Genomic DNA, 11,379 nt, shown 5'->3' on the forward strand with positions numbered 1-11,379 from the left:
TTTCCCTTTCACTACATCATTTTCATGTGGCGAAACGGGGAAAACTCTGCATATCATGCAGTGAGCCCGTTATCTAAAGACACCCACGTCCGACTTCGCCTGATTCAAAGTTGACCTTGCAGACTACGTTTAGCGGTTTTCTCGTGCCCGGACTGTACCATTAATTATATATTCCTAAATCTTGCCAAGTTATAACCTCTTGATCTTGCTTAGTACCGCATCGGCCTTCTATTCCTCTTTAAGAAACAGATTGTAGCGGGTTCAAGGTTTTATAGCATTTCTCCACTCAGCTGCAAGACCATACTTATATTTGCTATCAAACTAAGCCATAGCTGGAAATAAACACAGTGATGATTTTTTTCTCCTTGTTCTGTTGCAACACTGAAGAATGAATAATTGCGGTTCCATTGACAATATATACTTCGGAATTATAGTGGACATCGAAGGGGTCCAATCAGATAGACGAGCCCATAATGGTTAACTAGTATTTACAAACGTTTCCCTCTGAATTCCAGAACTCGAAAAATAATTAATCTGTTGATGGCTTGTAAACTCTATTTCTCACTTTCCCGGAGCTTTATTCCTCTCTCAGTTAGATTATAAATATCTCCATCTTCCAGGCAAGTTGCACAGGTTCAAAAATATTCTTTTTTCTTTCTTCCGCGACTTCTCTTTTTCTTGTACGACCCCTTTTTTCTAAACCGACTTTCCTTTTATCCATGTGCAATTCTCCTCCCCATCACTGACTTCTTTAGAGTCTGCACCTCATTCCATATGCGAAGTTTTATTTTGCTGTGTGGGTTCCGTCTGGATACAATTCCATTGTTTAAAAATTATGAGGATGCTAACGCCTAAAAATTTATGGTCACTTTAGACCTCCTTCAAGTTATAATTTAGACCAAATTATACTATTCTCTTATTGTGTAATCTTGATCCAAGTCGATTCAAACTTGACCCTATAAACGCACTACGTTTTTTTCTCTATACTACGTTAGACACTCCCCATACTTACTGCAGGTTTAGGTTATGACTTCGAGAAGCAACCTTTAAATACAACTCACCGTTACGCCCTGACCCTACTTGTAGATTTCGTGTAATTACTTTAAGATGTCTTGAACCTAAAGAGATAGAAGCAAAGAAAGACATGATTCCCTTAGTGTACCATTTTTTGCTTCAAAATTATAAGAATGTATATAAGTGCCCCAAAAATTAAGTTGTGAACTGTTCATTAGTTTTAAGGTCACTCAGAAACTCATTCTGGTTGCAATTCACACACAATTCTGTGTTTCTCCCTCATCATGATCTCGATTTCATTCGATTCAAACTTGACCTTGAAGACCGCGTTTAGCGGTTTTCTCGAGCCCAGACTATACTTATTAGTTGGTTCCAAATCTTGCTTAATACTGCACAAGCCTGCTGCCGTACCTTTTAAGCATTACTATGATGTAGCAGCTTCAAGGTTTTACAACACTTCTCCACTCAGCTGCAAGACTGTACTTGTGTTTAATATCGAACTATGCCATAGCCGGAAATGAACACAGTGAAGATATTTTTTTCTCTGTTGTGCCGAAACACTGACGAATGAATAATTGCGGTTTTGATGCTAAACTATTTTACGAAATTATGGTGAATATTGAGGAGGTCCAATCAGATAGACGAGGCCATAGTGGTTACCTGATATTTACAAACGTTTTCCTCTGAATTCCAGGAACTCAAAAATACCTCGTCTATAAATGGGTTGTAAACTCTATTTCTCGCTTCCCCAGTGCATTATTCCTCTCTCACAAATCATTACCATGTAGTGAAAAGGAAAACTCTGCAAATCATGGCTAAGCTATGAGTTCCTGAAGGAGCTGATCTTTGTTTTAAGACATGCTCTCCGACCTGCTTGAACGTAAGCTCAACCAGTATCTCATTCTAGTTACAATTCATACAAAATTTTGCGTTTTTCCCTCATCGTATAACTTCGACTTTATTCGGTTCGAACTTGACCTAGAAGACACGTTTAGCGGTTTCATCGAGCTCGGACTGTACCCGTTAAATAGTCCTAAATCTGGCTTAATACTGCATACGCCTGCTATCCCTTTAAAAAGATACATAGAAGGTTCAAATTTTCACAAATCTTCTCCACTCAGCCGCAGGACCGTACTTGTATCTGCTATTATTAGGGACTTTAAGATGCAGGCTCTACTACGGCGACCGGAAGTCTACACTTACAACTTGTCCGACTGCGCATGTCTAAGGCGGGAATTCACGCCGTACTCTTGCCATCTGCCACGGCATAATCACTTCGTTCCCATGGTGAGTACGTCAGAATTTGCCGTAATATTTCGTTTGAAGTTTTGATTATTTGAATTTTTTTCCTTGTGATTAAATTAATTGCGTTTCTTTACGAGTTGATGAATCATGAATAAACGCAATTTGGTCAAAGTTTACTTGTAAAAAAAAGATGTCAAAACCAGGGACAGCTTCAGGTTCCGCCGCCAACACTGCCAAGCGGCAATCGTAAGTATTTCCATATCGTTTTCGTTTGTTTTATTCTTTTTGACTCAGTCAAGTTCTTCGGTTTGCTTTATGATCCGGCACTAAGCTGGTGGATACTGTTACGTGTAACAAGTTACTAGAATGTTTATTTATTTCTGTTAATTTGATTTTTACAAAAGGCCAATGGAGTGGATAACAGCGCACGACGTGTTGCTGTGCAAAGAAATTTTGGTAGAGGGGTTTTATAAGTTCAAGAAAGGGAGTAAAGACAGAGGAAGAATTTGGATGCAAATTTCGGAGAACCTCAACAGTGTAACTGCAATAAAATTCAAAGTGAATCAAAGAGCGGTAAGAGAGCGATTGACTTGCTACTCGGAAGAATTCGACTGACAGCAAAGTGGAGAAGAAGAAAATGCAAGTGGTATATCTCCTGAACCAACAGAGCTCGACGCACTGTTGGCAGACATTTCTGAAAGAGAGAAATTAGCAGAATCAACGAGAGAATCCTGTAGCAGAAGGAGTGTCGAAATAGATCGCAAAAAAGCCGAGGAGACGTGTTTCCAAGCCTTGGAAAGAGTTGGTGAAACAAAAAGAAGGGCTAATGAGGACTGCGAAAGAAAAGCGAAAAGGCAACGAAGAAGCGGAGCTGATAATGCCGAATTTCTACGGGAAAAATCAGAAAAGGAGCTTAAGATCCGCGAAGAGGCAGTTCGCTTTAAAAACAATAGATGTTGAAAACGAAAAAGAGAAGCAAGCATAGATGTTTAAAACCCAGGAGGCCATGATTACAAACATGGCAAAACAACAAGATCAGATGCAAACACTTTAAATGGCGTTTTTGCAGCAACAGTAAAATCAGACACAGGCCAAGATGGTGTTGTTAGAAAGACTTACGAAAAAATAGTAACTTAGTTCCCTAGCAGAGATTGACAATGGATTGATTTACTCTTGTAAAGTTATTGCAGCTTCAAGTTCCTGATTTTGTTTGTTTAGTGTCATTTTGAATTCTCTATTTTCAAGTAGGAGTGAATTTTGTTGGGCTCTGCAAATGACTTCCACCTAGTATTTTATTAGAAATTTGTTTAGTGGTTTACACCATTCAAGATATATCTTAAATGAATAAATTATTTCGCAAGTACCGCTATGTGGGTCTTTTTTAATCTAAACTGTGCCAAGCTTACTTCTATCTGAAGAGCAAATTCCTAGATATATACCAAGACCTGGAACTGCATTATAAGTCATCCGCTGTCGCTGGTGTCCTTTCCCTAAAAAAAATTGTAACGCCCTTTTTTGAAGCATAACCGCCGTAAACTATTTAACAATTATTCGCCGAAGGCGAGGTGAATATCGTCGAATAATCCCCGAGAAAAAGTCGAGGGGATTATTCGACAATACTCACTGAACTTCAGGCGAATAATTGTTTTAGTATAATTTCAGAGCTGAACAACTGAGAAATCATAACATTTTAGTAACATTTATTAAAATTTTACTTTAACATTTTATATAAACCGCGTGGAGCGGTTTATGTAGCGTCATATAAGGAACCGCTCGACCAATCAGATTGCTGGAAAGTCTTTGCTCAGCTCTGATTTTATACTAAATATACATAAATGATATCAAATCTGATCGCACAAATAATACCTAACACAATTTCAATCCTAATTTTTTGATATTCTGACGCGTTGCTTTCCAATTTATATCTGAAATTTCAAAGTTTTAACGATGCGCATTACGTCGGAAGCCATTCCGGAATTGGTATTTTGGGAGTCTTCGGACCAAATTTCAAGGCAATCCGTAAAGGTAACATACCCCTACAGGCACAGGCCATGATGATGTTGTTAGAAAGACTTGCGAATAAACAGTAACTTAGTTCCCTAACAGAGATTGACAATGGATTGATTTACTCTTGTAAAGTTATTGCAGCTTCATGTTACTGATTTTGTTTGTTTAGTGTCATTTTGAATTTTCTATTTTTCAAGTAGGAGTGAGTTTTGTTGAGCTCTGCAAATATGACTTCCAGCTAGTATTTTGTTAGAAATTTGTTGAGTGGTTACACCATTCAGATATATCTTAAATGAATAAATTATTTCGCAAGTACCGCTATGTGGGTTTTTTTTTTAATCTACACAGTGCCAAACATCTGTCGTCACTAAAATTTTCGAAGTCAAACTCAGAGAACGAGTGATACGGAAGTTCTAAGTTTTGTGATTCGTAGCTAGTGTAAAGCAACAAAAATTCGTCATCACAAATGTAATTCATCTCATAACAATGACGGATTAATTCTCTTGCTTCCTTGAAGGATGAAATTTTTGCCATTTAAATGACTCCACAACAACACTTTGCGCTCTTAGCTTCCGACGTAGTGTCGCTGTAGCTTAACGATTTGTATTTGGCGGGAAATACGCCGTACTCTCCCTAGTTCATCGCGGCCAAGGTAGCCGTACTACAGATTCACCGTACCGTATCTTAAAGTCCCTTGAAATGTGTCATGGCCGGAAATAAACACGCTGAAGATTTTTTTCTCATAATTGTGTCGCAACACTGAAGAATGAAGAATTGCGGTTACAATGCTAATGTATTTTTCGGAATCATTGTGAACATCGAGGAGGTCCAATCAGATAAACGAGCCCATAGTGGTTAACTGGTATTTACAAAAGTTTTCCTCTGAATTCCAGGAACTCCAAAATACCTCGTCTATTAATGGGTTGTCAACTACATTTCTTAATTCTCCGGAGCTTTGTCCCTCTCTCAGTTAGATTATAAATACCCCCATCTATGGCCAAGTTGCACAAGTTTAAAGAAATCGACAAGAAAAGAGGCTTCTTTTTTCTTCTCTGATTCCTTTTTTGATCTGCGACTTATCTCTTTCTTTCGCAACCATTTTTTTTATCTAAAGTCTTTTTTTATCCATGCGCAATACTTCTCTCCATCAGCGACTTCTTTAGTATCTGCACCTTATTCTCTGTTCTCTGTATCTTCTTAAATTTTAGTGTATTTTGTAGTGCACTGCTAGGTGGCCATTAAAAAAAAAGACTACTCAGCGGCTGGTTCAGTTTTTGAAGCCATCTTGATCTCTATTTTATTTCCATGAGAGTGTCATTGTGTTTTTTTTTTCTCAGACTATCTTACATTAGTATAATTTCAGAGCTGAGCAAAGAGTTTCTAGCAATCTCATTCGTCGAGCGGTTCCTTATATGACGCTATATAAACCGCTCCACGCGGTTTATATAAAATGTTAAAGTAAAATTTTAATAAATGATACTAAAATGTTATGATTTTAGAAATTTCTCTGTTGTTCAGCTATGAAATTATACTAAAACGATTATTCGCCTCAGGTTCGGTGAATATTGTCGAATAATCCCCTCGACTTCGTCTCGGGGATTACTCGACGATATTCACCTCGCCTTCGGCGAATAACTGTTAATTAGTACGAGAGGCATCTTTCAAAAAGGGCAAAGTGATAGCGATACACACATACATACATACATACATACATACATACATACATACATACATACATACATACATACATACATACATACATACATACATACATACATACATACATACATACCTACATATGACCGCAAAAGCTGATGTGGACCTGCTATGCATAAATAAATATTGACAAAATATATTACAGTGAAATGAACTCAACCGGGGCCACCCAACGTTTTTTAGCCAATTACAAGACAAGTACGGAACAAAAGAATGGGAGTTGGCTCACCAGCGGTCAAATTAAACTGCTCGTTTGACTGGAGTCGATGTGTAGACATACGAAAGCTTCTAGTTTTTTTACGGTGAAATAAATATGTTGTTTATTTCGTTTATGGTAAAAGCGAATAAAAATTTACCTAATAGCGGCCGGTAATTTTGAAGACTGAACAGCCTCAACGTACGTAAGTAACGAATAATGCTGGGTAAACCAATGAAATTTATTTCTCGAAACACGGTCTGGAATGTCGGAGACAAGAACTTGTATAATTTACCGAGTATTGCTGCCGGGAATTTTGAAGACTGAACGAACTCAACGTAAATTTACCAAATTACGGCTGAGTAAACTTTTATAACAAAAATTTTTCGAAATAGGGTATGGAGTTTTGAAGAAGAAAGCTTGTATAACTCACCGAATTTTGGGGCCGGGAAGTTTGAAGACTGAAAGGACTCAGACTTTAAGAAATTTACTAAATTACGAACGAGTTAACTTATAAAATATATATTTCGAAACACGGTCTGGAATGTCGAGGATGAAAGCCTATATAATTTATGGAATAATGCGGCTGGGAATTTTGAAGACCAAACGGACTCAATACAAATGTATTTGCGGAATTGACACGGACTGAGATTTTGAAGACGAAACGGTTTTACCTCAAATCATTAAATGTTTCAAATACTTCCCGACTTTCAAACTACTACGCAAACGGAATCAACCACCGGTAATACATGCAAAAACTAAATTTGAAATTTTCGTTGTCCTTGTGATTGGTTACTAAAATTCCCGGTAAAATTGTAGATATGGCCGTTTTTCAATGATATTTTAAAAAATATACTTGTGTTGAGCTGGTTTCGCCTTGAGGTTTAGCCGGCCGTAATTTGATATATTTATTTACATTGATCGAGCCCGTTTCGTGTTCAAAATTCGCGGCCGCAATATTCAGTAAATTACATAAGCTCTCGCCTTCGGCATTCCAGGCCGTGTTTCGGAAAATATATTGTATAAAGTGAGTCGGCCGCAATTTGGTAAATTTAGTCTTCGAAATTACCGGCCGCCATTCGGTAAATATTTATTCACCTTTACCGTAATAGAAATGAAAAATATTATATTTTTTTTGCTTTAAAAAAACTATAAGCTTTCGCATACCTTCACATCTGATCTAGTCACACGAACAGTGAAATTTGACCCTTATAGTGATTGATCCGCTGATGAACGAACTTCAATTTTTTTTGTTCTAAACTCGTCTTGTGATTGGCTAAAAAACTTTGGGTGGCCCCGGTTGAGTTCGTGTCACTGTAACTAGATAATTTAAATTCACATTAATTTAAGCAAAGAAACTTACAAATTTAACAAATAAAAGTATGAAATAGCATCTAAAAATATATAAAATTATCTCAGTTCTCTTTCATCAATAGATTTAGAGTGTTTTACAAGATTAGCTTTAAACGATGCAAAGGAAGGAAGAGACTTGATCTTTACAGGTAGACTGTTCCAAATTATACTGGCTCGATGAATCATTGTTTCCTTTCCAGTAGGCATAGGCTAAATCGAATTTGAAGGAGCTGATCTTCGTTTTAAGACATGCTTTCTGAACTGCCTAAGCGTATACTGTTCCTTTGCCTCCGTTTAACTCCAGTTCGCATTATCTACCCGTCATCCTCACCATCGCCATTACCGACCTCTTTGTTAGGTGAGCCCGCAATCTAAAGACACCCACATACTTAAACTTTTCCCTCATTCTATTATCTCGATCTAACTCGATTCAAACTTTACCTTGTAAACGCAATGCGTTTTTTTTTTCTGTATTGAGCCACACACTCCCCATATTTACTGTAAGTTTCGGTTATAAGTACAAGAAGCAGTCTACAAATACAACTTACCCTTTCCTAAAGGCTTCGGAGGTCGTAGCGGTGGTACTTCACATGAACCTAAATGGATAGAAGCAAAGGGAGATTTAATTATCCCAGTGTACCATTTTTTTGGTTCATAGTTCTAAGAATATAAATCAGTGCCTCAAAAATTAAATTATAAACAGTTCATTTTTTTTAAAGTTCAATCAGGATCTCAATCTAGTTGCAATTCGAACAAAATTCTGCGGTTTTCCCTCAGCGTATGATTTTCGATTTTATTCGATTCAAAGATGACCTAGCAGAGTGCGTTTGGTGGCTTTCTCAAGCTCGAACTATACCCGTTAGATGGTCCTAAGTCACGTATAATACGGCATAAGCCTTTTAAGGTTTTACAACACTTCTCCAGTCAGCCTCAAGACCGAAATTTTATTTGTTATCGAACTATGTCATGGCCCAAAATAAATAAAGTAAAGATTTTTTTTCTCTGGGTGCCGCGACACCGAAGAAAGAAGAATTGCGGTTACATTGATGATGTATTTTTCGGAATTATAATGGACATCGAGGAGGTCCAATCAAATAGACAAGCCCGAAGTGGTTAACTGGAATTAACAAACGCTTTCCTATGACTACCAGAAACTCAAAAATAATCAGTCTACTGATGGTTGTAAACTCTCTTTCTCACTTCCCCGAGCTTCATTCCTCTCTCAGTTAGATTATGAATAGTTCCCTTCCTTTCCCGGCCAAGTTGCGCAAGTTAAAAGAAATCGACAGGAAAATGGCTCCTATTTTCTTCTAAAAATTCTTTTCTTTCGTGACTTCTTTTTTCTACAGTCTTTTTTTAATCCACGCGTAATTCTGCTCTCCATCAGCGAATTCTTTAGAATATACGCATTATCCTCGATCCGCGAGTTTTTATTGTATTTTGCGGTGCACTGCCTTGGTGGTGATTAAAAAAGACTACGCAGAGGCTAAGTTTTTTTCGCATCCATCTTGAACACTATCTTTTAGTGGTAATAAAGACATTTTTCTAAGAAAGTAAAAAAGTGCTCAAGTCTAAGGGCTACGGACTAAGGGGAATAGAAAATCTTACTCCTTCGGTGGAGGTTGTCCATGCATAAGAAAAGAAATTCCCGGAAATGCCAACTCTGTTGGCGATCGACAAATGCACAAAAGACTCACAGATCATTGCCATGCAGTGAAATAGGAAACTCTACAAATCATGCTTAAGCTATATGTTCTTAAAGGAGTTGATCTATGCTTCAGAAATGCTCTCCGACCAGTCTTTTTCTCTTTGTTCCCCCCCCCCCCCTTAACTCCAGTTCGCACTTTCTTCCTGTCTTCCCGTCTTCCTCACCATCGCCATTGCCAACCACTTTGTTGGGTGAGCCCGCAATCTAAAGACACCCACAAAGAAAGGTACGAAAATTCCGAAGAAGTCGCGGATGGGAAAAATTCGCAGACAAAAAGCAAAAAGTCGCAGAGGTCGATTCCCCTTCAGCCCACCGTAATATAGGATGATTTTTTTATGCAAACTGCCCTTAACAATATCATTAGCATAGCACGAATCACACAGTCATCAAAATATTTTTTCGGTTCAATGGACTCTTTGCATGACGATCACGTGATCAACTTTCGGAAATCACGAAAACAGGTCACCTTTGAAAAGTGTTGTTAGCACAAGCTGAAAGAGCATATTCAATTCGGTAACCTGAGAATTTTCAGCCGTATATCTCAAAAGTAGTGATTGCAACGGCCGCCGAAAGTTAGAAGCATTTGTATGAGAAAAACAGCTTTTACCAACCAGTCAAGCTGACATGGTTTTCCATACAAATCCTTGAAAATTCTAAAAGTTTCAAAACTGTCTTTAAATCTTTCCCATAGGCATTTAAGGACTCAAATTGCCTGTTTTGAATTAAAAGGAGATTTGAGCCCTGTAATGCTTAATGTAAATATGTACATGTAAGGCCCACGGCGCCTTTCATCGAACATGGGCCTTGAGAGAAGCAAACAAAGACATGATTCTCTCAGTGCACCATCTTTTTGTTTCAAAATTATAAAAATATATATCAGTGCCTCAAAAATTAAGTAATGAACTGTTCATTTTTTTAAATCGCACTTAGGAACTCAATCTGGATACAAATCATATCACACAAAATTCTGCGTTTCTCCCACATTACATGATCTCGATTTCATTCGATTTAGACTTGACCTTGCAGACTGCGTTGAGCGGTTTTCTCGAGCCTTGGACATACTTCATTACTGAAGTCAAAATTTGCTGCGGGCTCACCCGGCTGCACCCCATGAGTCCACAACATTTTGATCACTGTGATGACGAATATCGTTGTCGATAAGAGTATAGACCACGCTAAACCACTGTCGCTTTATCAAATTTCCTGACATTTTCTAACCCGATCTTCTGTCTCGATAAGTAGTAAATATTTTTAAAACGATACAGCTACAGCTAGCTGACTCGGATATAAAGAAAAAAATAAACTGTGGGCAGAATAATAAATAAACCAGACTATTTTCGCTTCACTGAGCGAGTAAGCTGTTCGACTAAAAAAAAAATTTCCAAAGTGTAAGCTTACGGAAGGCCACCAATCCTTTAAAATGTAATAAATGAATCAAGAACCTTAAAATTTCACTTTCAGACCACGACTGAGGGAAGTCGTGTTTAACTAACTTACCAATCGAAGGACATGGTTCTGTAAAGTCTTGTGTGCTGTGGCCTTGCAAAGTTGTCGCGCCTGATCTCCAAGCTGGATCCCCTTCGTCACTATCGCTGTCCTCCCCGAAAGCCATACCTAATTCTATTTATAAACAATTATTTAGGAAAATAAAAATTAAAACTTGGTACTACAGATCTGTTTAGAAAGGATTAAAAGTCCTCTCTCGTCTGGTGGATAAGACACTAGTTGACTAACGATCCTTTTGAGTAGGTGGTTTGAGCAGCCTTATCAAATATTTAGTTGAGTGCCGGCACGCACTCGCCAGTTCGTTCCTTTTGTTTAGTGTGCCCGCCCCTGTTCTGCATATGATAAAGAATTTTTCAGCTATGCAAAGTTGCATCTCTTTGTGGTATTTGAGTACGGCCTGGTGCGAGCTATTATTTTCCAGGTCACGGAAAACTCCGTTTCAGCATCCTTTAGGGACCAGATATATTTGCTCAACTCTGTTGCGTTCCTTTTGTTCTCATGTCTAAATGAAGCTGTATGATTTCTAAATCTTGTTTTAGGGCCTGTTTACATGAGTGAGGGTGCCCCTACATAGTAGGGTTACCCTAGCTAGTAGGGTGACCCTTCTCTATTGTAATTATACTGCGTGTTTGCC

The 11,379-nt window shown here is 38.0% G+C and overlaps 1 protein-coding gene and 1 pseudogene across 8 annotated transcripts in view; one reads left to right on the forward strand and one right to left on the reverse strand.

Annotated features, from left to right (window-relative positions):
* Positions 1-11,379, reverse strand: part of LOC111342140 (uncharacterized) — a 34,655-nt gene that overhangs the window by 4,296 nt on the left and 18,980 nt on the right. For 3 of the 8 annotated variants that reach the window (XM_088752038.1, XM_088752036.1, XM_088752040.1), the window contains exons 14-18: positions 10,737-10,859; positions 8,080-8,127; positions 6,059-6,091; positions 3,666-3,749; positions 1,062-1,118 (exon numbers count right to left, since the gene is read on the reverse strand). In XM_088752038.1, coding sequence (XP_088608164.1) covers positions 1,062-1,118; positions 3,666-3,749; positions 6,059-6,091; positions 8,080-8,127; positions 10,737-10,859 — 345 coding nt within the window. The remainder of the gene's footprint in view (positions 1-1,061; positions 1,119-3,665; positions 3,750-6,058; positions 6,092-8,079; positions 8,128-10,736; positions 10,860-11,379) is intronic. The other 5 variants (XM_088752041.1, XM_088752043.1, XM_088752039.1 and 2 more) reach the window with 3 other exon arrangements.
* LOC148734861 (uncharacterized) lies at positions 2,453-3,452 on the forward strand (annotated as a pseudogene).

This window comes from Stylophora pistillata, chromosome 3 (genome assembly GCF_964205215.1).
Source record: "Stylophora pistillata chromosome 3, jaStyPist1.2, whole genome shotgun sequence".
In the NCBI taxonomy this organism is placed as follows: Eukaryota; Metazoa; Cnidaria; class Anthozoa; order Scleractinia; family Pocilloporidae; genus Stylophora; species Stylophora pistillata.